Source organism: Symphalangus syndactylus, chromosome 22 (assembly GCF_028878055.3).
Source record: "Symphalangus syndactylus isolate Jambi chromosome 22, NHGRI_mSymSyn1-v2.1_pri, whole genome shotgun sequence".
NCBI lineage: Eukaryota > Metazoa > Chordata > Mammalia > Primates > Hylobatidae > Symphalangus > Symphalangus syndactylus.
In genome coordinates, this window is record NC_072444.2 from 59089446 (window position 1) to 59116307 (window position 26862).

Below are 26862 nucleotides of genomic sequence, written 5' to 3' on the forward strand. Positions count from 1 at the left end.
ACCAGACACTGAATCTTCCCACATGTTGATCTTAGAATTTTAGTCTCCAGAATTATGAGAAATAAATTAAAAGTCTGTGGTAATTTGTTACAGCAGCCCAGACTGACTAAGACAAGGTACTTTTAGGATGGGGAAGTCCTCTGAAGGAGTGATGTTCGAACCAAAATATAAATGAAGTGAGCCACTGGAAAAGCATTCATGACAAGGAACAGCAGGGAGAGAGTCCAGGACATGAGAAGTTCCTTAGCATGTTCATAGGGCGAAGTGAGGTCAGTGTGGCTGGCGTGCAGTGAATGAGGGCAAGAGGCATATGAACTGAGGTTGAGAGCTCTGTAAGGCAAGTTAGGGTCACTCATTTGATACTGTGAGAATGTATTTAAGTGTGATAACAGCTGCTATGACTACTTGCTTAGTCAGTTTTCCCTAGAAGCTTATAAAGTTTGGGCCCAGCTGGATTCTTTTGGTGTTTTACATTTGGTGGTCACTCAAGTGGCATTAGCTATAGTGCTTCGTCTCTCCCTTTATATCAGCAGTCATAGAATCTGGTTCATTCTGGAACTTTCCATGACTGTTTCTCTAGAAGGTGTCCCTCTCAGATTCATTCACTCAGTGGTTCTGTCAGGCCTGGTTGGCATACATGATTATACCATTTTTTTTTCTTGTCTAGAGATGGGCATTTCTAATTTTTAAAAGGGTTGTGCTCACTGATAATTTTAAAATAAAAGGAAACATTTCTTTATCTTGCAAAGTAAATGTTGCCTAATTTAGTGAATATCATAGCATTACTGTGTGGCTTTCAGATTGCGTCTGGGTCCTCAGAACTGAGTGTACCTCAGGGAAGGTATTTACTGTTAATAGAGAGCAACTGGAATTGAGAGACAGGAAAACACATTCTGAGACCCAATGCCTTTTACTCAGTGCTGACTCTGCTTCACATATAGCATCTCATTTAATCCTCACAAGTCTCTCTTCTGGAGGAGGTCAGTGAAGGTCAAAGAGGAGTGGTTTGATTCAGGTCCCTCAGTTCACAGGTGGAACAACTCTCTTCAATCCGACAGGGTGCATTGGGTAAAAGGAGAACTGCTTTCTGTTGCTGGGTCTGCTGCTAACTGAAGGTTTGAACATGGGGATAAAGCCAGGTTCTGGTTTCTTTATTTTTGAAATGAGGAGCTTTGGATTTTCCTTAAGGTCTTTAACTTCTGTGATTTTAATACAACTCAGGTTTATTTCCTCCTATCCCTCACCTTTGCTCTGCCGGTCATTACTGGGTGTGGTGGTGTTTTGTTTGTCTTGTTTGTTTTTCCCATTAGGATCTACCTTCATCTGTGTTCTTTGCCGTGGGCCACACCTGGTGTTAACACTCTGAGCAGGGGTAGCTGTTGTAACCAGTGGCTGTGCTGTAGACTCTCAACGACATACAGAGGATCTCTATCAAAGCGTGTTATGTGACTTGCTGCTCTTGCAGCTCTTTGAAACCCCCTGCAGTTGAGCCACATACCTGTGATAAGAATAAGCAGGTACTCAGAAGGCCAGGCTTCAAGGTGGGGTCTCCAAATAGATACCAGGTGGAGGTCATGGACCTTCACAGATCTGTGCCTGGCATAGGGCAAATCCATTGTTGTCACTGGGAAAAATAGCTAGCAAGCATGCCTCCAGGGAGTGTGGGTCCTTAACATATGAAAGGCACCTTCACACATGAAAGGTAGCCTATTCTCATTTCATTACAATTCATTTTGGGTATCACTGTGCACCCTTGCTTCTCTTGCATGCTTTTATAACATGTATATGATAATAAGCATTACTACTCAGTGAATAGAAAATACGAAAATTGAAAATGGATGGTAGATTGATTAAATTGGAAATGAATACATTATCAGTGGGTACTTGTTTCCAGGCACTAGGCTGGTTACTTGTGCTGTGATTTTAGTATACGTGTGTGAGGGAAATAACATTTAAGCCCACAGATCTTAAGAGTAAGTGCTTTGCTCCCTTCCTTTTCTTCCCTCTTTTACATATGTGCCTCTCTATTCTTCCTCCCTTCCTTTTCTTATTCCTCCCCCACTTCCTTGCTTTTTTATTTTTATTTTTATTTTTTTTGAGACAGGGTCAAACTCTGTCACCTAGACTGGAGTGTAGTGGTGTGATCTGGGTTCACTGTAACCTCTGCCCACCAGGCTCAAGTGATCCTCCCACCTCAGCCTCCTCAGTAGCTGGAGATATAGGTATACACCACCACGCCTGGCTAATTTTTTGTATTTTTTGTAGAGATGAGATTTCACCATGTTGCCCAGGCTGGTCTCAAACTCCTGAGCTCAAGTGATCTACCCGTCTTGGCCTCCGAAAGTGCTTCCTTGCTTTAAATTGAAGAAAAGCCAGGCTGGAAAACTATAGATTTTGATAGCAGCCAAACCCCTTGAGTCTGCAGTTGGCTGATACCATGATGTGTGATGGCTCCCAGGTCTGCAACTATGGCTTTGCTGGAATGAAGTGAGACCATCTCCTCTCCTCATACAGAAGTGTGTGGAGGATGTGAAACAGAGAAGGGAGGTAGGAGGGCTGGACCGCACCCTAGGCAGGTAACTTGCCCTCTTTGTTCGTTGGCTTCCCAGACTCCTCGTAGTTGTTTTAGGTGGATCTAGAAAAGATCGTCTCATGGAGCACTGCATGTTCAGTATAAATATGTGTCACTTTTCTTATAGCCTCAAATCTTTTGCCTCTGAGTGAGGAGGCAAATGGAGGAGAGAGAAGTTTTATTCTACCTTCCAGGGTGGCTATTCTGCACTGTTTTAGGCATCATCAGGTAAATAAGGTCTCCATTGTTCTCTGCAGTTTAGCCCCATAGACCTTTTAAGTCATGGGAAGATCTCTGCACTGACAGTAAAGTAACTTTTTGTTTTCAGTGTTTTTATTTTTATTTTCATGTTTCCAAGTCTTAATATAAGGTTTTAACATAGGGACTTTTTGGAGCTGCTGGATGATTTTGCCTCAGAAACCACTAAGACTAAGTATTCGGGGTATGATGTTCATATTTCTGAGACAAATTTAGAAATACATACAGTCTAACCAAGGATTTTTGTCCCAGGTATATACCACTGCAGGTCAAGTTCTGTATAAGGGGATTTGTAGTTGTGAATGCCAAGGGCTTGGTTTTATAGAAGGTAGGTGTAAAAAGCAGAGGTTCTTCTTCAAAGACTTTCCTCCTCATCTAATTAAGAATAAACAGTAGGCCGGGCGCGGTGGCTCACGCTTGTAATCCCAGCACTTTGGGAGGCCGAGGCAGGCGGATCACGAGGTCAGGAGATCGAGACCACGGTGAAACCCCGTCTCTACTAAAAATACAAAAAAAAAAAAATTAGCCGGGCGTGGTGGCGGGCGCCTGTAGTCTCAGCTACTCGGAGAGGCTGAGGCAGGAGAATGGCGTGAACCCAGGAGGCGGAGCTTGCAGTGAGCCGAGATTGCGCCACTGCACTCCAGCCTGGGCAACAGAGCGAGACTCCGTCTCAAAAAAAAAAAAAAAAAAAAAAAAAAAGAATAAACAGTAACTTCTCTTAGAAGCAAAATTGATTCAAAGACCTGTGCTAACATTCTTAAATATCTGCTCGCCACAATAAAGAAATCAAGGTACTTTATGTTCTTAGCTCCCGCAGTTTAGCCTAAATATTTGCTTGTAAGTATGTTTATACTGGTCCAAGCAAGCATTAGGTCATAGTCTGTTCCTCTTCCTTATTTAAATGTGTTTTTACCTTTCTCAGCATTTCACAAGTTACTTCCTCTTTCCTTTGTTCTCCTCTGCCTTTGCCTCTTTTAAAATGTTCTAAGTTGCTAGCCAATCAGGACAAATACAGAATGTGAGGTCCTGTTCCAGCCAATGGAAACTGGACACAGCAGTAAGGTGGACATGCCAAGTTATAAATGACCCTGTCTCCTTTGTTCGTTGTACTCCTGTGGCAAAACTGCTGGCGAGTGTACCCTTTCTGTAGAAAGTAAAAATGGCCTTGCTAAGGAAATTAAATTTATGTTCAAGTGCTAATTCTTTACTGCTCCGAGGAACAAGCATTTCTAACAGTAGGTTTGAGTATATAGTTTAGATGTTCCTTATGTTGATTGACATTTGATGGCTCTTCAGTGGTTCGAAGATGCCAGAAAAGAACAATGGGAATGGCAAGAAAAATCTAGAAACTATGTTTGTGAAAGTACTTACAAGTTGAATATAGCCGTAATAGAGCTGGATCATGCTAGAAGTGACTAAGGTTGGCAGTGGAATTGGGAGCTTAGTAGGCCCAATCAACTGTGTGGCTTTCTTCACTCAGGCAGGGAAAATGTGATATCTTAGGATCCTCTTGCAGTAATTTCCAAACATAAGAGCTGCGAAATAAGTTATAATTGGAAATAAATCTTCATTGGTGTTGAAAATATTTTTCCCTCTGGATTAGCCTTCTCTTTTATTCTCACTTAGTCATAATTTTAGTAGGGAGTTTTGTTATCACTTTAAGGGTATTCATTCCATTTCGACTTGTCACCCAGATTCTCTTTGAGAATGACAAGAGCAGCCAGTAGTGGCTGGCTTGTGGCTCTTCTGTGCCGTTGCTGGCTGCAGCCAAACAGGAAAGGGCTGTTCAGAGTTTCTGTTGGAACCATCAGGAATACTGTTTGGGCAGCTTTGCTACCTGACAGGAATGGTTTTGGGAAGCTTGAATTATACCAAGTTGCAGTCTGTTTCAGTTCAGCCTCTTGGCTTAATATAACAGATACTCCCCTGTCTGAATCTAAACAGTGCTTAAGGGTGGGGAGATGGGTTTGGTGGATTTACAGCATTCCTTCTGAACCCTAAGAATCTGCGGTTTTATTATTTGTAGTGCAACCCAAAAATAACTACAATTTTTATTTGGGAGGTGGAAAGTAGAGGTAAAATTCTTTGGAAGGGAAGAGGATTTCATCTAGGAGTGTTTGGCAGCCTCATGCAAACATGTTTGTTCTTATTTGAATTTTGACTCTTGAAATACTGTGATCTTGGTGGTTTAGGCCAAGAGGTGGGGTAGAGAGGAGGATGGGAAACAGACTAAACTCATGGAATTTCATGTAGCTGGGTAGGCCAAGTCGATTCTAGTTTAGTTACCATGTTTTCTTTGTGGCTGTGTCAGGGAATTGGGGATGGACACATGGAGTTTAAAAAATAACACACAATTTTAAAAGTTATTGCCACCATATAAAACTAGCTGGACCTGGGAGTCAGTTTCTGGAATTTGTGGGCACTGAAGAAAAGCCGAATATTAAATTACTCGGTTTGGTATCGAGGGAGTGGCTGCCTGGCTCTTAACAGTTTTTGTGAATTTCCTGTTCTTTTTATCCTTGGCTTCAAGTTTTTATTGATGGAAGGTTAAATATTCTTTTTTTTCTTTGTAGCATATGACTAAACCTATGGTTCTTTTGCTTCCTCTTTTTTTCCCCTTGCCTTGTTTTTCCCTTTCACCCCAGGAATTAATTATAGTACTTGAAAGAAAGCCACTTTCCTTATTCTTATAAAGTACATAAGAGACAGTAAAAAATAGAAAATCTTTTTATACAACTGACCTTCTTTCTGCAGACAGTGTAAGCTATTCCAGTTAACCTCTCTTCTGTTATTTTACTTTGTTAAAATAGACTTGATATTTGATTAGGAAAAAAAATCTGCATTCAAATGTTAAGAGATGTAGAATCGAAAAAAGGGAAGATTGCAGAAATTAAAAATAAATGTAAAAGATTATAAGGTAATACAATGAATAAGTTCATACTATGAAATGACACAACTTTGATGACATGGAAAAATTCCTAGACACAGTCTGTACTGACTCAGAATCATCTGAAGGCGGGGTGGAGTGGCTCATACCTATAATTCTAGCACTTTGGGAGGCAGAGGCGGGAGGAGTGCTTTTGAAACCAAGAGTTTAAGATCAGCCTGGGCAACACAGTGAGACCCCATTATCTACAAAAAATAAAATTAGCTGGGTGTGGTGACACACATGTGTCCTAGCTACTTGGGAGGCTGAGGTGGGAGAATCACTTGAGCCCAGGAAATTAAGATTGCTGTGAGCCTTGATTGTGCCCCTATAGTCCAGCTTGGGCAACAGAGTGAGACCTGGTCTCAAAAAAAAAAAAAAAAAAAAAAAAAAAATCATCTGAATAGCTCAATAACAAAGAATTTGAACTAATAATTAGAACTCTTCCCACAAAGAAAAACCCATGCTCAGATGGCTTCACTGGTGAATTCTTTCAGGTATGTTAAGAGGAAATGACACCGATTCTTCACAAATTCTTCCATGAAATACAGAAGGAGGGAATACCTTGCAATTCATTCTGCCAGTAATACCCTGTTACCAAAGCTAGACAAAGACATCACAAGTGAACAACAGACCATGAACTCCTATAAACACTGACACAAATTCTTAAAATATTAGAACCCCATATTTGGCAACATATGAAAAGGGTTATATATAATGAACAATTGGAATTTATTCTAGAAACACAAGGTTGGTTTAACATTCAGAAATCTATTAATACTCCATAATAGAACAAAGGTCAGAAGTCATGTTACCTTAATATAAGCAGAAAAGCATTTGAGAAAATCTGATTCATGAAAGCAATTCTCAACAAACTAGGAAAAACGTACAGGTTAACATCATACTTACTAGAAAAGAACTGTTTTGTTTTTTTTTTTCTCCTAAGATTAGGAAAATGGCAAGGCTGTTCACTCCTGCCACTTCTATTCAACAATATATTTGTTAACTGTTGAAGTAAAGTGATGGGTAGAAGGGATTTGTTATATCATTCTCTGTATCCTTGTGTATGTTTCAATTTTTTTCCTGATAAAAATTGAGGAAAACAAATGTAGGTTAAAAAAATAAGTCTACTAGGTCCTTAAGTTTTGTTCTGTTTTCTGTTTAGCTAAATTGAGGTTCTAAAACCAGTTATTTTCTTTTAGAGTATGGATGTGTATTTCTTTGGGTTAATGTTGAATTATTTGTATAAATAATAGAGAAAAATGTTATCTCTATTATTATTTTTGAAACAGGATCTCACTCTGTCTCCCAGGCCGGAGTGCAATAGCGCACTCTTGGCTCACTGCCACCTCCGCCTCCTGGGTTCAAGCAACTCTCCTACCTCAGCCTCCCAAGTAGCTGAGATTACAGGCATATGCCACCATACCTGGCTCATTTTTTTGTATTTTTACTAGAGATGATGTTTCACCATGTTGGCCAGGCTCGTCTTGAACTCCCGACCTCAAGTGATCTACCTGCCTCGGCCTCCCAAAATGCTGGGATTACAAGCATGAGCCACCATGCCTGGCCTAGCTCTGTATTATTTATCATCAAATAAAAATTATGGTGTTTATAAAAAATGTAGAGTTAGAACACTATTTCTTTTCATAGTAAGTTATGTCACTGATATTTTTTCCACTCCTAAGAATGATCGGTGAATCAGAGGAGCTGTTTATAAGGGCAGTTAGACACCATGCGGATCATATTCTGTTGTTAGACACCATGCGGATCATATTCTGTTGTTACAAATCCTTGTTTATCATAGTTTAGCATCAACTAAATATAGTTTTGAATTTCCAGATGTTGGAAGGTGTTTTCAATAAATTTGGTACTGCAGATTGGTTTGGGTGGTCTCCTGGAGTCTCTTTTGTTTAGATGTGATCAGAAGTATACTTGAGAGCTTAGTCTAGGATAGGAATTGAAGAAGGGGTAGTTCATAATGGTGATGGTTGAGTGTGTTTATGTAGGTAGGAACCATGGGTTGGGATTAGGGCTGGTTAAGTGTTCTGTGTGAAAGATGATTCCAAGCAAGAAGCATGAAAGCAGTTTAAGACTCTACCTTCCCTCTGAATGAAAAAGGCAAAAGAAGAATGGAGAAACAAGTCACATTTAGAAGATAAGAATTCTTCTGCTTTCCTGTGAAAGTTAGTGTCCCATTTGAGAATAATATTCTTACCTAGATCTTCCCAATTGTACTTTTCCATCTTGCCCAAAAACACTTGTCCATCATTTTTTCTTCCCTAGAATTTGTATCTTTCCAAGCTTCAATACCACTATCACCATCTGTAGTCCACAAAATCTCTGTCAATTCTTTGAGGCAGTGTTATTCTGGAGCATACAAAAGCAGACTGACACATGGCCACTGACTTTGTGGAAGTTGGTCTCACTGGCTTTGCAGTCTTTGTAGGTATGTGCATTTCTGCACACAAACTCCAATTAGAGGATGGTCAAAGCAAACACCAGATTTTTAGTTTTAGATTGTTCAGTATACACTAAAAATTTCATAGGTGTTCTCAGGCACCCTGGAAGTACCTGTGCGAGCTGAAGAACTCTTGTGAAGTTTCACAGATAGAGGAGAGTTTGAGCTAGGCCTGCAGGTAAGGTAGTATTTGGAATGCTATTTGCAACCTTCATCAAGTTGAATAAATTACAGTGAGATTTGTATTTACGGTTTTGTAGCTTTTTTGTTTTTTAAAATGCAGTGTGTCTGAATCAGGATCTTCTTTATTTCAGCAAGATGAACTACAAGTGTTGGTAAAGGTAGTTACATCCTCTCTTCTGATTTCATAGTGGTAGGGCCAAACCCAGTATCTAATATTTATCCCCTGTCCCCTCTTTTATTCCTCAAGAATTTTTTCAGATTGGATGTGTACAGACTCCATTTAAAAATTTTAAAAAAGTTCCCATTTCAAAGCTGGTTTCCTTTAATCCTATAATCCATGTCCAAAGGCCTCTTGTTGCAGTTCTCTCTTCCTGTAGCAAACACCCACCCTTAGATCTTCCCTGGAACACACAAACCTTGCTGCTGCTTAAGAAATTCCTCCCTGGCTTTCCAGTTGACTTGCACTCACCTTGTATATAGCTCTCTGAATACCTGTAAGCTCATATCATGAAATTTTGTCCTATCATTATAGAAAACATTAGTGATTACTCTTTGATCTGCAGCTCTGTTGCAGAGGTTGCTGTTATATTCATTTCTATGTTCTAGTGAGCAGAACAGAAGTAAAGTGAAGATTAATTCCTTACACTGTTGGTTGTTCAGTATAACTTTTGCAAAAGCAACCATTCTCTGACCCTTGGGTTTATTAGCACTGCATGATGCTGGAAAATAATAAATTCCTGATTACCTTTCAGATTTCCCTCATTTAGACCATCTTCTCTTTTCAATACTTACATTGGCACTTACTGTGTAAGACAGAGCCGGGTCCTGCAGATAGGCTGAAAAATCAAGATTGCGTATTGTAAAATTGAAGTCAGGTGATTTCTGTCAAAGCCTACAGACAGGATTAGGAATGAAATCACAGCCTGCCTTCTGTTGAATGTCTTAGGGTGAATTATTTCCTAGCACTAGTGACTCTTTCTGCACATGTGCAGTTAACCTTAATGGAGTAAAGGCTGTTTTTTAAACCTCTCTTCAGCTTTGGGCCCAGCATTATACACAATTAACTAGTTCACTCCAAATAGGAGACACCTAAATGCACTCAGTGACAGAGAAGAACACTTTACCAACAGTTTGTACTTAAGTCCAAGATTATAATTTCCAAGATGAAGATTAAATTTTAGTTTTATGTACTTTTATAACCAAACTAAAGCGATGGACCCCCCTTAGCACTGTCAGCCCACAATGAAACGTAATGTTGGAAGTCACTGAAGGTGTTATTTGAGGTGCTTTAGTTTGCATGTGAGCTTGTTGTAGAGTAAGTTCCAGCGTAGGTGGTTGGCAAAGGGTTAATTGTTAAAGATTAGCAAAGGAAAATTATCCTTCATCTGTGTGCTTAAGTCACAGAGAAAGCACACATTTAAGCAACTTAGCTTTATTTTCATACACTGCACAGCCCAGATCTTAAGTGTATAATTTGATGAGTTTTAATAAATGTGTATATCTATAAAATCACCACAGGCAAGACAAGGAACATATTCATCACCCCAGAATGTTCCCCCATGCCTCCTTCCATTCAGTCTGCATCCCCCATAGGCAGTCTCTACTCTGATTTCAATCACCATAGATTAATTTTGCCTATTCTTGAGCAATATCAAAATGAAGTCATACAGTATGAACATTTTTGCAGAGTCTGGCCTCTTTTTCTCAGCATAGTGTTTTCAAGATTGATCCATGGCGCTGCATATGTCAATAGTTTATTCTTTTTTAAAAATCACAGAGCAGTACTTTGTTGTATGAACATACCATAATCAGTTTATCTGTTTTCCTGATAATGAGCATGTGAGTCATTTCCAGTTTTGAGCTGTTACGAATAATGCTGCTAGAGACAAATGAGTCCATCTTTTTTTCTAAGTAGTAGATTCTATTGCCATAAAGTTACTCATAACATTCTTTTATTACTCTTTTAACATCTATAGGAATTGTAGTGATATCCCTCTTTCATTCCTAATATTACTCATTTATGTTTTCTTTTTCTTCATCACTCTTGCTAGCGGTTTATAAATTTTATTCATCTTTTTAAAGAACCAACTTTTTTTGGTTAATTTTTCTCTATCTATATTAGGATTAAATCAGAGAGGCAGAACCACCAAGAGAGGCATGTGTCTATTAAGGGATTTGTCAAAGGGGTTTGACCTTACACAGCTGTGGGAGCTGGTTTAACATTTTCTGTAAGTCTGTTGCCTTTATGTCTGATGATGGAGTTGACATCCACAGGGCGGGCAGCTAGGAAGGGAAGATAAACTGTAACTGGAAGAGAATAAGGATGTGTTGGAACACATGAGTATGAGCTGGAGCTCATAATGGCAAAGTAACGCTCATGTCAGTTCGCTTTTGGTTTTGGCTTGATTTTGCCTCCAGCTTTGGAGTATGGATATTCCTGCACAAGCTGGGGCCCTTTGTCTCAAAATGAAAGAGACAGGGGGGATGCAAGTCTTCACTATTCCACTTCCTAGATACCAAAAAATTCTTAAATAGTAAGACCAAAGAACTGTATAGGGTAGGGGTTGACAAACTTCTTATGTAAAGCCAGACTTTTTATGTCAGCCAAATATTAAATATTTTAGCTTTATGAACTGTATGGTCTCTGATCTGTTGCAGTGATTTAACTCTGTCATTGTACTACAAGAGCAACCCTGGACAATATGTAAATGATTGGCTTGGGCATATTCCAAGAAGACTTTATTTACAAAAACAGGCAGTGGGCCAGATTTGGGTTAAGGGCTTTAGTTTGCCATCCCTTGTTATAGAGATTATAATATATTTTCTTATTACAGTATACGTAGAGTTAATATTATACATTTCATGTTTAATTCATATTGATTCACCATCCTTTATACTATTATTGTTCAATATCTTACGTCTATAAAGGCCTTAAATCTCACTATATCCTAATATGATTTTTATATTTAGCAGTCAATTGTCTGATACAGAAATGAAGAGAAGGAAAACACTATAGTGTTTTATATTTAGCCCCATATTACTATTTCTGATTCTCTTAATCCCTTCTGTAGTTCCAAGTTACCGTCTAATGTCCTTTCCCTTTCAACCTAGAGCTTCTTTTATTATTTCTTGCCATACAGGTCTGCTGGGGGTGAAATCTTTATTCATTTATCTTAAAAAGGCTTTTCTTTGGGAGGGGCTGGCATTTTTCAAAGACATGTAGAATTCTGAGCTGACAGTAAGTTTTCTCTCAGCATTTAAGAAATGCTGTGTGTGTGTGTGTGTGTGTGTGGGTGTGTGTGTGTGTGTGTTTTCCAGCCTCCTTTTTCTGACGAGATGTCAGGTGACGTTGCTATCTTTGTTCCCTTTTATGTAATGTGTCTTGTTTTTCTCTGCTTTCAGCATTTTCTCTTTCTCATTTGCTTTTGGCAGTTTGATTATAATAAATGTTATTGTCTTTATCTTGTGGTTCACTGAGTTGCTGGATCTGAAGTTAATGTTTCTCACCATATTTGGGAAGTTGTCAGCCATTATTTCTTCGAATATTTTTTGTCTCCATTTTCTCTTTTCTACCTCTGGGCATCCATTTACACAAAGGTTCACCTACATGATGTTCTCTACAGGTCATGGAGACTCTGTGTTTTATTTGTCTTAATCTTTAATGTCTGTTTTTCAGATTAAGTAATTTCCATTTTTTTTCAAATTTACTGATCTTTTATTCACTGACCGTTTTTCCTTTGTCTTTAATCTTATTTATAATAGCTGCTTTAAATTATTTGTTAGTTTTCCAACAGTTGCATCATCTTGTTTTTGTTGACTGTTTTTCTTGCCTTGTTCATATTTTCCTGTTTCTCCACATGTTTAGTAATTCTTTATTATGTATTGGACATGACAAGGATATGCTGTAGAGTGTCTGGTTCTGTAAACTTCCTCTGAAGAGTACTGATTCTTTTTCTAGTAGGCAGTTAAATTACTGACTTACTGCCTTGAACTTAAGAAGACTTGATTTTATGATTTGTTAGGGTGTCTGTTTCCATTTTTTCCCTAGTCTTGCACCATCTGAAGTCCTGGGCCTGATGTGAGGCCCTTCTGGGGTTTCACTGGAAAGCCTGAAATGTTGACCCTTTGGCTTTTTGGGATTTAAACTGTGGCTGCCCTGCATTGAGCAGCGGCTGAAGTCTTGTGAATACTTTGAACTTTTATTGGAGCCTCCCTCACAAATACTTAGTTTTAGGTCGCTCAAGAAGTTTAAGGTAGTTTATATATAGACTTTGGGGTTCTCCTCTTTGGGCTCCCTCTTTTTGGGAATATGCTACCTTAATTTTTCACTACTACCCAAAACTTCATTCTGTGAAACCTCAAGCCAATGAAACTGTAGCCTTTTGTTTGCTACCTTCGAGACTTGATAGTCCCCTCTGGGGCACAGCCATATAAATGTGAGTCTTATTCAGTGTAGTTTCCAGAAAGAATTCAAGGATCAAATTCCTTCTAGTTTCTGCTCACTTTCCCCCACTCTTCACTGTGATATTGTAAGTGTTACCTGTGGGAAGATTATTCCAATATAAGCTTCTCTGCTATTGCCAATGCATAGTTTCTCAGCTTTGTTTTTAAAGAATCCTAGGCTAAACTGTTACGTGGTTCTTACACAGGTAGTGTAGTTTAGCAGTGTGCTCTGGGCTGGGAAGCTATCTGAATTATCTGTTACCACAGTGCTGCCTTCCCCCTGGTTTTGGTATGCATGCTAGCTCTTTTCTGTTAGGTACAATATACAATAACCACCATTTCTAGGTTGGCAAGGACAGTGTGTATTTAACAGTTGCTCTCCTACCCGGATGCCATGGCTGGAGGGTAAGCAAGGGACTGTACTTTATTCTGGATACTGGGGTGTTGAATGGGTTTTCAGGTAGTAATCCCACCACCTGAGGATCAGTGCCTTCTACGAGCTAACTCAAAAGCCAAATATTCATCTGGGAACAGACTACTTCCTGAAACAAACAAATTCCCAGGCAATTGAAAACCTTTGTGTTTCCTACTAGGAATAACCTGCGTTCACATATTCATTAGCCTTTTATGTGGAGTTGTTGAATAGCATTCCAGGATTATAAGAATACTTGTAACATCCTGGAATATGCACATTAGTTTCTTAACTTTACAAGCAGAGTGTTGGTATCCAAATTTACATGGTCTTAACACAAAGCATGTTTCTTTTCTACATGAAGGAATACCTGCTAAAGGCCAGGAGAAGTTATAAGGAATTAAGTTGTAAGATAGCCTGATTTTTTGTTTTTTAACATGTCTTGCTATGTTGCCCAGGCTGGTCTCAACCTACTGGGCACAAGCAATCTTCCTGCCTCAGCCTTCTCAGTAAGTGGGACTGTAGGCATGCACTACTGCGCCTGGCACAATCTGGTTTTTGAGAGGCATCCTAGCCAAGGACATTACCTAGCAGGCTTGGCATGTATATTTTATGCCAATGGCTTGTAGGTTTCATATCACTCTGGATCAGTCACAGGAGACTTACAATTTAAATAGCTTTTAGCCTTTCTTCAAACCGTACCCAAGAATTTGATGTGCTTGTGGGTGTTTGAAATATTCTGGCTTTCAGCTTCTTTTATACATTCTCTCTGTTCTACTTTCTCTAGGACCAAAACCTTACTATCAAGGTGTCATCTCAATTCTGCATTATCTTGCAATTTATTTTTCTGTTTAAAAAGTAAGGTAAGAGACCACAACCAAGCAACCAAAACAAAATGAAAACCTCAGTTTATGTGAGACGGTGAAAACAAAAATTTATTTTGATCTCCTGTTAAGAGAATAGTCGAAGCACTTCCGCCTTGCCTCTAGATGTCTGGCTGGCCAGATAGAATCCCTGTTTTTAACCAACAGCTATAAGACGCTTGTGACAAGTGATTCAGAAAGTGGGCATTGTGTGATATGAAGAGCACACACCTATTTTGGGCAATTTATACTATCTTAAAATAGTCCAAGGATATAACTAGCCTTCTCTCAGTTATTTATTCCATGTTTCTTTTCTTCAGTTGCAAAAAGGAAATACAAATATACACACATAAACTACATGTATGGCTTTGCTTTTCCTTTTAAACAAAATCCAAACTCAAAACACCTTTGACAGTTTGATAAGAACAGGCAGAAATCTATGAACTGTGCTTAACATGGAACCCTGTTTTAGAAGAAAAATCAAACCTCTCTTTGAGCGGTTGAAGTGAGATATGGGTGCTCTGTGTTGCAAGGGCATGTCACTGTTAAGGTAAGTTATCTGCCTAACACCCTTTCCTTCTTATAGTAAACTGCATGTGAGAAGAGGGGACTTGGCAAAAGCTTGGCACTATTTTGTTTACTGGAAAAGAATAGTTATAAATATCACCTTAGGCCCCCAACTCGAGAATATAATGCAGTTTTGCAAGTATCTTGAATTTTTAATGTCTCCCACCTACTTCTCAGTATATTTTCTTAAATCAAAATTGACAGCTGAGGATGTCTCAGTATGTTAGCATTATATCTTATTCTTTTAGATGTATGTATAGAAACAATTTTTTTCTGGGACTATATCTGTATAACTTTTTGTTTGTTTTGATGTATAAAACTAGCATTCTCCCAGTTTATTTCCTGTTACGCCCATTTGTTGTAACTAAGTACATATATGATACCCATGTGGAATATTTCATATCCTTTACATCATTACTTAAAATACTAAGGAACATTTTGTTGCAGAAGAAATGATAGCAAAAATTAAATATAAACTTACAGAAAATGGCATTTACATAGAAATGAATACATGCAGAGTTTTGCATTAAAAAGCACTCTAATTATCCAAACCATATTACAAACTCAGTTTTGTCTTCCAATCTCAAAGCTGCTAGAATATATATAGCATACACTGTTTTGCTATTATATTCATTGAAAAAGACTTAAAATTTTACCTTCCATAGATCTAAAGCATTTTTGTCATTGACTGTACCTCATACCCCACGAAGCATTGTGACAAAATTAATTAGGGATGGACAAGACAGTCACAGAGAATATATAATAGAACAAGTATATTGTACAAATAGATTAAATGATCTAATGAGAGCTAGTGTGTGATGTTTCAGTGTGGTGCAGGCAGTCTCTCCTCATGGCTTTATCTTTTTCAAAATCCCATATTTTACTTTGGAAATTTGCCCTGAGGGTGAATGAGGCTATAAATGAGTGCCAGGTACAGTACCTGGAGCCAGGGTGACTCAGATGTTAGAAGGCTTTGCTGACTATTTTTTGAGTGAAGAAACTCCTGAAGGTTAAGAAACCTGCTCAGCTTATGTGATTAATAAAAGGCAGAGAGATAATCCCAGCTGAGATCTCTTACAAGACAAAGCCCTGCCTTTTCCAGGGCATAGTCATGACATTTTCTACCTTTTTCATTGCTGAGGTTCAGTGTGGTCAAGGACTTTAAAAGACCGGGACATGCGGGTGCTACTCTCTGCTGACACATTTCAGTGTCAGTTCCAGGAGCAGCCCTCTTCCTAATGAGGAGGCATCTTGCATGGTGGCCAGATAGTGTCTTATGAGAGGGTTGATCTACTGTTTGGAGATTTAGAGAACACAGACTTTTACAGCTTTGTAACTTTAGAGGCCGATGGGATGACAGCATTTTGGAATATATTTAATTAATTCTCATTAATTTAATGAAAATGGATGTTAAAGAGACTATTTAAGAAAAGCATTAGAAGCTGCTGTTAATCAAAGAAGGGGGGTTGAGCATTCTTAATTTGTTTTGAAGACCTTGTGTCAGAAAAATACCCCTGACTTCCTTACTAATGAAAGACAGTTTTCAACTCCGGGGACATTTACAATGTTAGATATAAACTCTATTCAACTGTAAAGATTTTATACAGTAGTATCTTTTAAATTACACCTGGTCACCTTTTTATCCACAAAACGTGACTTTCATTCCCCTTTTCCTGTGGATTTCACCTTTTTTCAAAATGTTTCTCCACTCAAAGACCATTAGTTACTTCCCCTGGCCATTGTACTGAAACTCCACAAGTGTTTTCAGTGGCCTTCCCATTTCCTGCTGTGATAACAGTGATAAATTATGTTCTGAGGCTGGAATTCATGATTCTGTGGCAGGCCGTGTCAGTGTACCTTTCCGACCGTATTTCTTACTACCCTACCCTGAGTCCCCTGCTTTAACCAAATTGTCCCCCTCTGCTCTCCTGTGCCCTCTGACAGAGGTGATTGATTGGTTATGCCTGCCCACTGTGGGTAGATTTGCTGTCCTGGTAAAACACTCTAATTGTTGAAACATAACATAAAATCCATTTTCCATCTCTGGCCATTCATTTTCCTCAGTGTTATTTCACCTTTTATTCTATTGATTCCCGGCTGTGGCTGCCTTTTAGAATCACCTGCGGTTGGGAGAGCATTAAAAAAGGGGGTAGCAGAACCACTGCCTAGGGACCACTCAAATAAGAATGCCTGGAGGGTGAGGCACATTCTTAAAAGGTCCCCAAGTAATTTTTAAATGTGCAGATAGGGCTAGGAATGGCTAACTTGTGACCTTGGCCAAGTTACTTAATCCGCCTGGGCCTCAGTGTCTTCTGCAGTAGAATGAAGGATAATAGTACTTATTATTGTGAGGCTCAATCGAGTAATTGGTGTACGTAAGATAGATACAGTGGTGTTCCTAGTAGATGCTCAGTCTGTTGGCTACCATCATTATTACTGCTGTTCTTCAGTGTACTCATCTTCCCTTTTCTCTCCTGTCTACTTCTACTTTAGAGCTCAACTCAAATCTCATTTTTCCAGTGATTACTTAAGGTTTAAACTAAGTTGCTGCAACAAAGAGACCCAAAAATTCAGGGTTGAAATGAGACAGAGGGTGGTTTCTCTGTCACATGATAATCCAGTAGGGAGCAGTCCGGACCAATAGAATGGCTCTTCTCTGCACCGACGTTCAGGGCTCCACATTCTTCCCATTTTGCTGGCTCATCGCATGTCCCATCTACTAGCCCATGGGAAGTGTATATGGCATTGGGCTGTTAATTGCCTTTTGTAGTGAGCAAGTTTTGGGTTCTAAGCATATTTAAGGCTCCCTCAAGGTGAATAATGTTTTGCGTTTCTCTTTGCTTCTCAGGAAGTTACTGAAATCATGACAAATGCTCTAATTTAGGTGCAGTATTTGTTGAATGAGTCAATGTCAGAATTTTTCTGGTTTTTGTAACAGCTTTATTGAGATAATTTACATACCACGCATTTCACATATTTAAAGTGTTTGATTTAAGGCTTTTAGGGCCGAGTGTGGTGGCTCATGCCTGTAATCCCAGCACTTTGGAAGGCTGAGATGGGAGGGTGGCTTGAGCTCAAGAGTTTGAGACCAGCCTGGGCAACATAGCAAGACCTCATCTCTACAAAAAGTCAAAATAATTAGTTCAACGTGGCTTTTAGTATATTCAGTTGTGCAACCACCACAATAGTCAGTGTTAGAATATTTTCATCACCTCAAAAAGAAACACCATATCACCTCTCCTCCCTTTCCTCAACGCTAAACAACCACAAATTCACTCTCTCTCTAGATTTGCCTGTAGGTTCTGAACATTTCATGTGAATGGAATCTCATATGTGGCCTGTGTGACTGGTTGCTTTCATCTAGCATGATGTTTTCAAGGTTCATTTGTGAAGCATGGATTAGCACCTCATTCCTTTTAATGGCTGAATAATATTCCATTTTATGGATATACCATATTTGGTCTGTTAATTGGATGATGGGTGTTTGTATTGTTTCCAAATTTTGGCTGTTATGAATAAGGCTATTATGAATGTTTACATACAGATTTTTGTGTAGTTATGTTTTTATTCTTTCATAGTGTAAACCAAGGAGTAGAATTGTTGACTCGGATGATAAGTCTAACTTTTTAAGGACTGCTAGATTGTTTTGCAAAGCAGCTACACTATTTTATATTTCTACTAATTGAGAGTTCTACTTTCTTTACATCCTCGTCAACACTTGTTATTGTCTGAATTTTTATTATAACTATTTTAGTTGATGTGAAGTCGTACCTCATTGTGCTCTTGATTTCCATTTCCCTGATGACTAATGATGATAAGCTCTGCCCACTTTTGTCAGTAGCAATTATTTAACCCCAGCTGTGTTCTTCCTATCATGTGTGTGCTCCTAGGTGTGTGGATAACCTTTTTTCCTGGCTGACCATTTCTAGTAGCAGCACCGTGGGGCTTATCAGAATGGAGGGTTGGTGTATATATGATGTTGTGGCTGTGTGTATGTATAGCATTCTTATATAACTGTTTTTCATACTGAGAATCTCAGTCCTAGGTCCCCTTTTTAATACTAATTTACCAAAAAAAGGAAAAATCTTAATGCTGGCTTAACAGCTTAATTAGACAATCCTGCCATAAAATAAATTAAATAAACGACAGAGGGTATGACAAAAAGAGGTATGAAGAATCTGGAGTTATTTGGCTGAATTGTGATTTGAAATTTTATGACATTACCTTGGCAGTGTGTTTTCTCATAGTCATCACAACTTTATTCTTTTTATACATTAGTTCTATTCTTGAAAAGCTATACATAGAGAACCCATATATATACATTGAATTTGATTTTCTTGTTGAGTTCCATTATGTCCATAGTATTTGTACATGGGCAGTACTGTAGCTCCTGGTTTTTATACAGCAAGTCCATGAGGCCCTTGGAGGTGCCTCTTCAAGAGGGAATAAGAATTTGTTAATTGTGTTCACTCTTGAAATTTCCCATGCAGAACATGAAGATGATGATGTGCATTTCAACAGTGTTGTGGAAATAATCTTGACTCAGAAGGCAAACGCCTCATTGAACATGCAGAGTGCTTTGCATATGGAAGGTGCTAGTGGATTTTGTTTAATCCATGAATGAGGAAGGCACTTCATCTCGCTAGGCCTTAGTGTTATGAATCAGGAAAAGTAGAGGGTTGAATGGTGTAGTTTCAGAAGTCTCTTGCAGCTCTAAAATTATTTTGTGCAATGATAATTCTATTTTCAACTTAGATTAAAAAACAAAACAAAAATTATATACAAACAAGTATTTTCAAAGATCCCAGTATATACCTCTGGGGGTCCATGAGTGAGTCTTGCGTGTTTCCCATGTCTTGACTTCTCAATTGCTTTGTTGGGGAGGGAACTTCCTATTGCTGTGGAGCCCTGGTCCTGGAATTCATGTACATAACTCAGTTACAGAAATCAAATTACTTTTTTTATGGCACAAAAGTAAAGCATTCCTAAATGAATATTTGCCAAGCTGAGTGACTGGTGAGGTCATTTTCAATGGGAGACTATATTCCATCATGGCTGGTTTCAATCTGATTTATTGCCATCCACTCCTGAGGCCAAGCCAGCTGATGGAGGTGCTGGCAAGAGCTGTGTCTCCAAGCCTATTGTGAAGATTGAGTCGGTTCCCAGCCATGGCTGAGCAGCCAGGCCAGTGGCGTGCTCATTTGGCTGCACTTTGCAGAGGCCATGTGATAAGCATGGCCACATGTTCATATCAGGTGTGCCAAGAGAAATGCTACCTTGTCTGACACAAAATAGAGTTGCTGGAGACCTTTATCTTTTGAGAGAAAATATGTTTAGAGTGTCATTGCACTGAATGGAGCCCTTGCTTGTGAAGTTGATTATCTTAGGGTCAGCAAAACAAGTGGGTAAGGAGATTGAATCAGTTTCCTGTAACTTCCTGGGGTCAACAGATACTCATGTTCTTTGAGGTTTCTGAGAATTTTTATAAACCTACTTTCTCTTCTGTTTTTTTCTTTCCTTTTTTTAACCTTTAAAATGGCAATGGCAATGGATTTAGATGCCCTTAATCTATCAGATGCCTGTCCAGAACTAGATAAAAAGTTAATGGACCTATGTTCTACAGGTTGTTAAAAAGAAGTGTCATCTCAAACAACACCTGTCGTCTTTGCTATATAGAATTAGTGTATGGAAAAGTGAGCCTTAATAAGGGCTCACTTCCTAGTATGGTCAGCCATTGCTCTGAAAGAACTGTCTTCTGTGTGAGCTTGCATGCAAACTCCTGTCTGTCTCTCTCTCTGGCATCCACTCTCCTCCATTCCACTTCCTCACTTTATCATCCTCGCCCAGGAACAGGTAGTTGAGATCCTTACACAGGGTACCACCTTTAAGCATTGGCAGAAGTGAGATTAACCCCTGACTTCCAACCTCTTTGTTTTTGAGATTCTTTTTATAGCCATATTTCCAGATTTCCTTTGTTCAGCAGTGAGGAGTGGTTATTAAAAACCTTAAGTTTGTAGTAAGTGAATGTTTTATGATGCCGCGTAGTTGATAGTTGGTGATACTTTAAAAAAAATGGACGATAGCATCTTTATATACATATAAATATTGATCCTAGGCAATTAGAAGATGCAAGTAGCCTTGTGTGACACCCAAGGCACCTAGCATCTGATTTATACAAGCAGTGGGACAGTTAACAAATGATTTATTAAGATTATCTCCAGGCCGGGTGCAGTGGCTTATGCCTGTAATCCCAGCACTTTGGGAGGCTGAGGCAGATGGATCGATTGAGGCCAGGAGTTTGAGACCAGCCTGGCCAACATGGCAAAACCACATTTCTACTAAAAATGCAAAAACTAACTGGTCACAATGGCACACACCTGTAGTTCCAGCTACTTGGGAGGCTGATGCAGGAGAATCACTTGAACCTGGGAGGCTGAGATTGTGCCGCTGCACTCCAACCTGGGTGACAGAGCCAGACTTTGTCTCAAAACAAAAAACAAAACAAAACAAAAAAATCTCTCATACAACCATAAACCTCTCTTTTTTGAATACCAATAAGATGTGACTGTCAGTAATTCACGTGGGGGCTAGGCCATGTCCCTTCTCCCAGCATCAGGAATGACTTTTCTCCCACTGCCGCAGCTTCTTGCTGTTTTCCTCAGCTGTGTGGCATGTGCAGTCCAGAACTCGGACTTCTTGGGTCAGTGACTCCGAGTAAGGCTCTCCCACTGCTTTTTATCTGTGGCACTTTCTTTCCTCTTCCGTTCTCTGGAACTTGGGCACTCCATTTCTTCATTGCATTTGTTCCTTCCGTTATTAAACAAGATGGGGTCTCCAGTGTGCTGGACATATATCCTGGGAGTACCGACGGGTAGAGGAGGCTTCGTTGCCGGGTACCTCATTCACTGTTGTGTGTGGTTTCCCTTCCTCCCACGTGTGCCATCCCCCAGAAGGCAGGGCTGAGTCTTACCAGGATGCATTGTTGGCATTTCAGCACGTGGCAGGCAGCAGATGCCCAGTGAAGGTGGGTTGAATTAGGAGGTCAGTGCTGAGGATTTTAAAGGCTTTACTTTTCAGACTGTCAGATGAGGTAACCATCTTCCTTTTTTCTAAAACGGGATAATGTATGTGATGTATCAAGGCAAGTTATCCTCCATCCATTTCTTTTCCTGTCCTGTATTACGCTATTTCTATTCTCACCGTTCCTTTGAGACCGCCGTACCAGCTTCTCCTGCCCTGACTCTCCCCTTTTTCCTTCCTTGCTCTGAAGCCACAGACAGCAAGAAATACACACACACACACACACACACACATCTGTCTGGTTTCATATTTCTTTGTCCCTTTCGCTTCTTAATATGTATGTGAAATGCCATTGTTTCCCTCTGTACACTCTCTCGATATGTGTGTGTCTGTTGGGACTGTCAGGGAGAATCTGGCTCCACGCCTCACAGGAACACCCCCGCTGCGTGTATTTGTGACATCTCGTGCTGCTTCTGCTCCTGCAGTGTGTATGTTCCTCCTGAATCTTAAGCATTTTTGATGGCAGGAAAAGTGTTTGTTCACTTAGATTAAACCCATATTCGAACACCCACTACATCGTATGGGCACAAGTGACTGATAAAGCAACAGAATTTTTACACCTGCGTAATCTGCCTTCTGTGTAGATACCTGGTTGCCAATGCCATAGGATCATACAGAGGTGAAGTTTTAGGGGAAAGATGTGGCAACCTGGGCTGGTGTAAGGGTAACGGATTAAACCAAATCCTGGACAGAGCTGAGCTTCATTGCTTACACTTAAAATTTTTATTTTCCCTTGCCGTTTCAACATTTAAAAAAACTGGCATGGGGAAAGCTTGGGATAAACAGCAGGCGGAGCATTCAAGTTACGTGTCTTGGCAGGATCTTTCTCCTTTTTTCTTTTTATGCCCTCGCTTTTTATCTTAATTCAACTTGTATGACGTGGACTCTTTATAATGAAAGTTTGTTACATGAGTAAACTATGTGATGCTGAGGCTTGAGGTCCCATGGATACCGTCACCCAGGCTGTAAGGATAGTACCCACCTCCCTCTTTTGAAGAGAGCTTGTGTATAGTAAGCTCAGTTTCCTCTGGAAAGCAGTAATTTTAACCTTTTTTGGCTCAAAGTTTTGTTTCTTAACCAAACTTAGATGAGAGACATTTCCACAGGTAGGAAGGTCCTCCATGGACACAAACTAATAAAAATGTTTATAGAATTTTGGTCATTTGCTAGAAACAAAATGAGAAGCCATCCTCTGAAAAGGAGCTGAAAGTCCTTATGAGCTGTGGTGTGATGGAAGGTCTTGGTCAGGTTATTCCCGGTCAGGTTTGGGTGCAGTTCTGCCCCACGCTGGGAAGGCTGGGACTCGTGGTTTCTCCCAGTCACAGATTCCCTCTACCTGAGAACTTTGAGCACTCTTAAGCCAGTGCCTCTGGAAGCCCCTTATCTATTCAGACCCATCACTGTGTAACTAAATAAAGGAGAGAAAATTCGTGTATAAGAACATGTTGTTGCAGAGGAGACTGTCGAATTAGCTGACAAACCACCAGTTTGAGGAAAAGGAAAAGCCCTGGCCTGGTGGGAGTCTCTGCTCAGTCTAGTTCTCCCTGAGCCCAGGAGTCAGGCCGTTTGGGCAGAGGGGAACATGCCTGTGTTTATTCAGTCAGATGGCACATAGTGTCTGGAGATCCTGCAGGAAGACATAACCTTCCTATAGGTTCCTCATGTGCTGGGAGGGGAGATGGACTGCCATAAAGGAATAACGTGATGACTCGCTGCAGTAGGAGAGACATGAGCAGGAGGCCAGGGAAGCCGAGAGGAGGACAGGATTCCTAACAAAATCCTGACTAGGCTTGGGAAGGAAGAATTAAGGACTGTTGCTTTAGCTGAAGAAAGTGGAAGGGGCTTTAACTGGGCAGAGGAAGAGTGGTGGCCTGGAAGGACTGAGGAGAAGGACATTCCAGGAAGAGGAAGGCCTGCAGAGAACCTTGAAAGAAGTCAGTCCAGCAGGCTTTGGCAGAAACAAGGGGCCTTGTTTTGGGAATCTCCTAGCATAGCAACACGGGGGTCTGTGCCTGATTCTGTAAATAACATTTTATTGGAACACAGCCCATCCATTCGTTCAGCTGTTATCTGTGGCTGCTTTTTCATGACAACAGCAGAGTTGAGTAGTTGAGACAGGGACCTTGTGGCTCACAGAGCCTTAAATATTTACTCCCTGGTTCTTTACAAAAAAGTTTGCTGACCCTTAACTTTATTCCTTGAAATTCTTAATGAATGGACCCACACTGTCAGCACTGGGGCTTTGCTTGCAGGCCTTCATGGACCTGTTAGTTTATTTTCTCATTCAATGAGCCTGCTTCACCCCACCCTACCACACCACCATGTCGGTAGCCTCTAGTTGGCAGTGAATATTCCAGGAGTAGAGTAGTATCTGTGGTATAAAGGGGGTGGCATTTCCCCGCCAAGTACTCCCTAAAATGTCTGATTACCAACCCCAGACTCTCATAGACTATGCCTAATTTCATGGAACCTGTGCTGCTGTTCATTTTCTTGGCCAAAACCCCCCATTGTGCCAAGTAAGCATTGGCAAGCAAAATCAGAATTAAAAATAGTGATAGGAATAATGGTCGTTGCAAAATACTGTTCTTTGGTGAGGCATTCCATTTGTTAGGGCTTCTGGAGCTGGCAGCTAGAAGGAGAGCCCTACCTCAAGTCTGCATCTATTTCAAAAACACAGAATGCTTTTCCAGAAGGGTCTGTGCATTTGAAATGCTGCTTTCCCAGATATAGCAAGTGAAAGTTGTGTGGAATTATATAGCAAATGCCAATTTTTAAGCACCTGCTGTGGTCCATGGTATCTGCCATTGGGTGTGCCAGGCCAGCCTCTTGATGGGTGTTGACTTAGTAAGAGCTGGATGAAATAGCGGCAGAGTCATTCCCATTTTACAGATCATGCAACAGGGAGGGGCTCTGACAAGCCAAGTAACCTCCATTTTAACTACTAAGAGACCCATGAGAAAGAGGGTATTTATTTTTATGCTCTAGTTATTCTTAGCAGGTAGAGGGCTTGTTGAAATACTTGAATCAAGAGGTCAAGAATTTTGGTGACAGACTGTCAAAATAACTGGTTTTCAAGGGGCAGGTAAAATCCTCCTTAGCACTAACTTCTGTCTCAGTCCCAGCAGCCACTGAGTTATCATTTCAATACCCCTGTGAAATAATATTGCAGTTTGGAATCTAATTTCTGATTAATGCTTTCTTTAGAAAACTATCATCAGTGAGTAATGATATTTTCCAGACATTTCTGGAAAATATAGTAGGTCTGAAAAGAGAAGCATATAGGTTGAGGGTTGTCCTGTTTTCTGACTAAAATGGTTATTCCTACATAACAGTGTGATCATAATCTTCCCCTCCATAACATTATTCCACCATGTCCTTAGGGTAAAGATCAGGGTACTTATTGTGGCATTTGAAGCCTTTCCTGTTGCATCTCCTGTCTGGCCTGAGTACCTCACACTTCTTTCTGTTTGAGACCACCTCAGTTCCTTGAACGGCATCGTTAGATTGTCTCTTTGGCTGGCTCACTCCTACTTTGTCTTCACATCTCGGCTAAGATGTCACTGGATGCAGGAGGCCTTCTTGGAGTTTTGGAGAGTAGGTTGGGTATCTTGCCTTGCGCAGCCCTGCCATAATGCCTGTTATACTATTGTTCCATTGTTCATTGTTCATTTATTTGTATGTTCTCCACCATTAGACTGTAAGCTTCATTTAATTTTTTTTCAATTGGCATAATTACACATATTTATAGGGTACTTAGTGATATGATGTTGTGATACATAAAATGTATAGTGATCAGATCAGGATAATTAGCATATTCATAATCTCAAACATTTCTCATTTCTTTATAGCTAGACAGGAGGAATAAGCTCTGGTGTTCTATAGCACTGTGGGATGACTCTAGTTCACAATAATATATGGTTTTAAATAGCTAGGAGGAGTATATTGAATGTTTCTATCAGAAAGAAATGACCCTTAGCTTCTCAAAGGCATTTCTTTTCGTTTTGACCCTACAGTTACAAGGAATAGGAACCCATTCAAGCTAGCTAATATAAAAGGAGTTTATTGTGAGGAAATATTTAAAACAATAAGGAGACCTTCATGGAAATCTAAGGACTGGGTCTGTAAGAAGCTGTATCCCATGGATGCAGGGCAGGAGTTCCTTAGGATGGTGCAGATACGCCTTATGGCTCTGTGTGCACCAGCTCTATTGACATCTCTCTGGCCTGTTGGCTTTCTCAGCTTGTGCATTTGACTTCACGAGGTCTGTTCATGGCCCCAGCTTGCCCACATAGCCTAGAATGTCCCTACCAGTGCTGGAGGACCCTTCTAATCACATGGCTTTATTTCCTGCTCCCTACTTGTTTGGTTTCTTAGTTTCCCTATTGCAGATTTCTAAGCAAGCGCTCTGTTTGGCCTGGCTCACTTTTTTAAGCCGGGCCACACATGTTGTCATAGGTCTCTGGCCAGCCTGTAGGTGGGCTGTCCTCAGGTCAGTCATCACTGTGGACCAGTCAGATATATTGGAGCTGGAGGGGCTCCGTGTATCAGAGCATGGCTGCCAACAGAGACCTTTCTTTTTTGGTTTCTCTCCCTACCTCTTGGCTTACGAGAATGTTAGGCTTGTGTTTTATAGATCTCATTGTATCCTTTGTTGTTTTTCATTCTTCACAGATATCATTAACGGAGCTCAAGAAAAATGTGTATTGCCTCCTATGGACGGCTACCCCCACTGTGAGGGAAAGATCAAGGTAAGGCAGAGGCGAGCAGGGTCATTTTCATCATCCCCAGTCTGCACAAACACCCCTTCTTTTTCCCTTCCCTTCCTTTTCCTCCTCAGTGACACAAATGGGTGAGTGAGCCCTTGACATGTATCATTTATGGGGTGCCTCCATCCTGCCAGCTTTGGCTGTGGCTATGACAACCCTGCTCTGCTGGTGTCAACCATGTGGGGTTGGTCAACAGTGGCTCTCGCTGGTCAGCATGAAAGAGCCTGGGCCATTTCAGGCACCTCCTGAGTCTTTGAAGCTGATTTCCCCTCTCTGTTTCCCAGCCTCCAGCAAGTGATCCTTCAAGGACCAATGACAAGGAACTGCCATTATT

General features: G+C 40.2%; 1 protein-coding gene across 10 annotated transcripts in view; it reads left to right on the plus strand.

Moving 5' to 3' along the window:
- The window catches only part of MGAT5 (alpha-1,6-mannosylglycoprotein 6-beta-N-acetylglucosaminyltransferase), a 324876-nt gene that overhangs the window by 161686 nt on the left and 136328 nt on the right, over positions 1-26862 (plus strand). For all 10 annotated transcript variants that reach the window (XM_055261073.2, XM_055261074.2, XM_063631000.1 and 7 more), the window contains one exon: positions 26434-26510. In XM_055261073.2, the coding sequence (XP_055117048.1) occupies positions 26434-26510 (77 nt within the window). The remainder of the gene's footprint in view (positions 1-26433; positions 26511-26862) is intronic.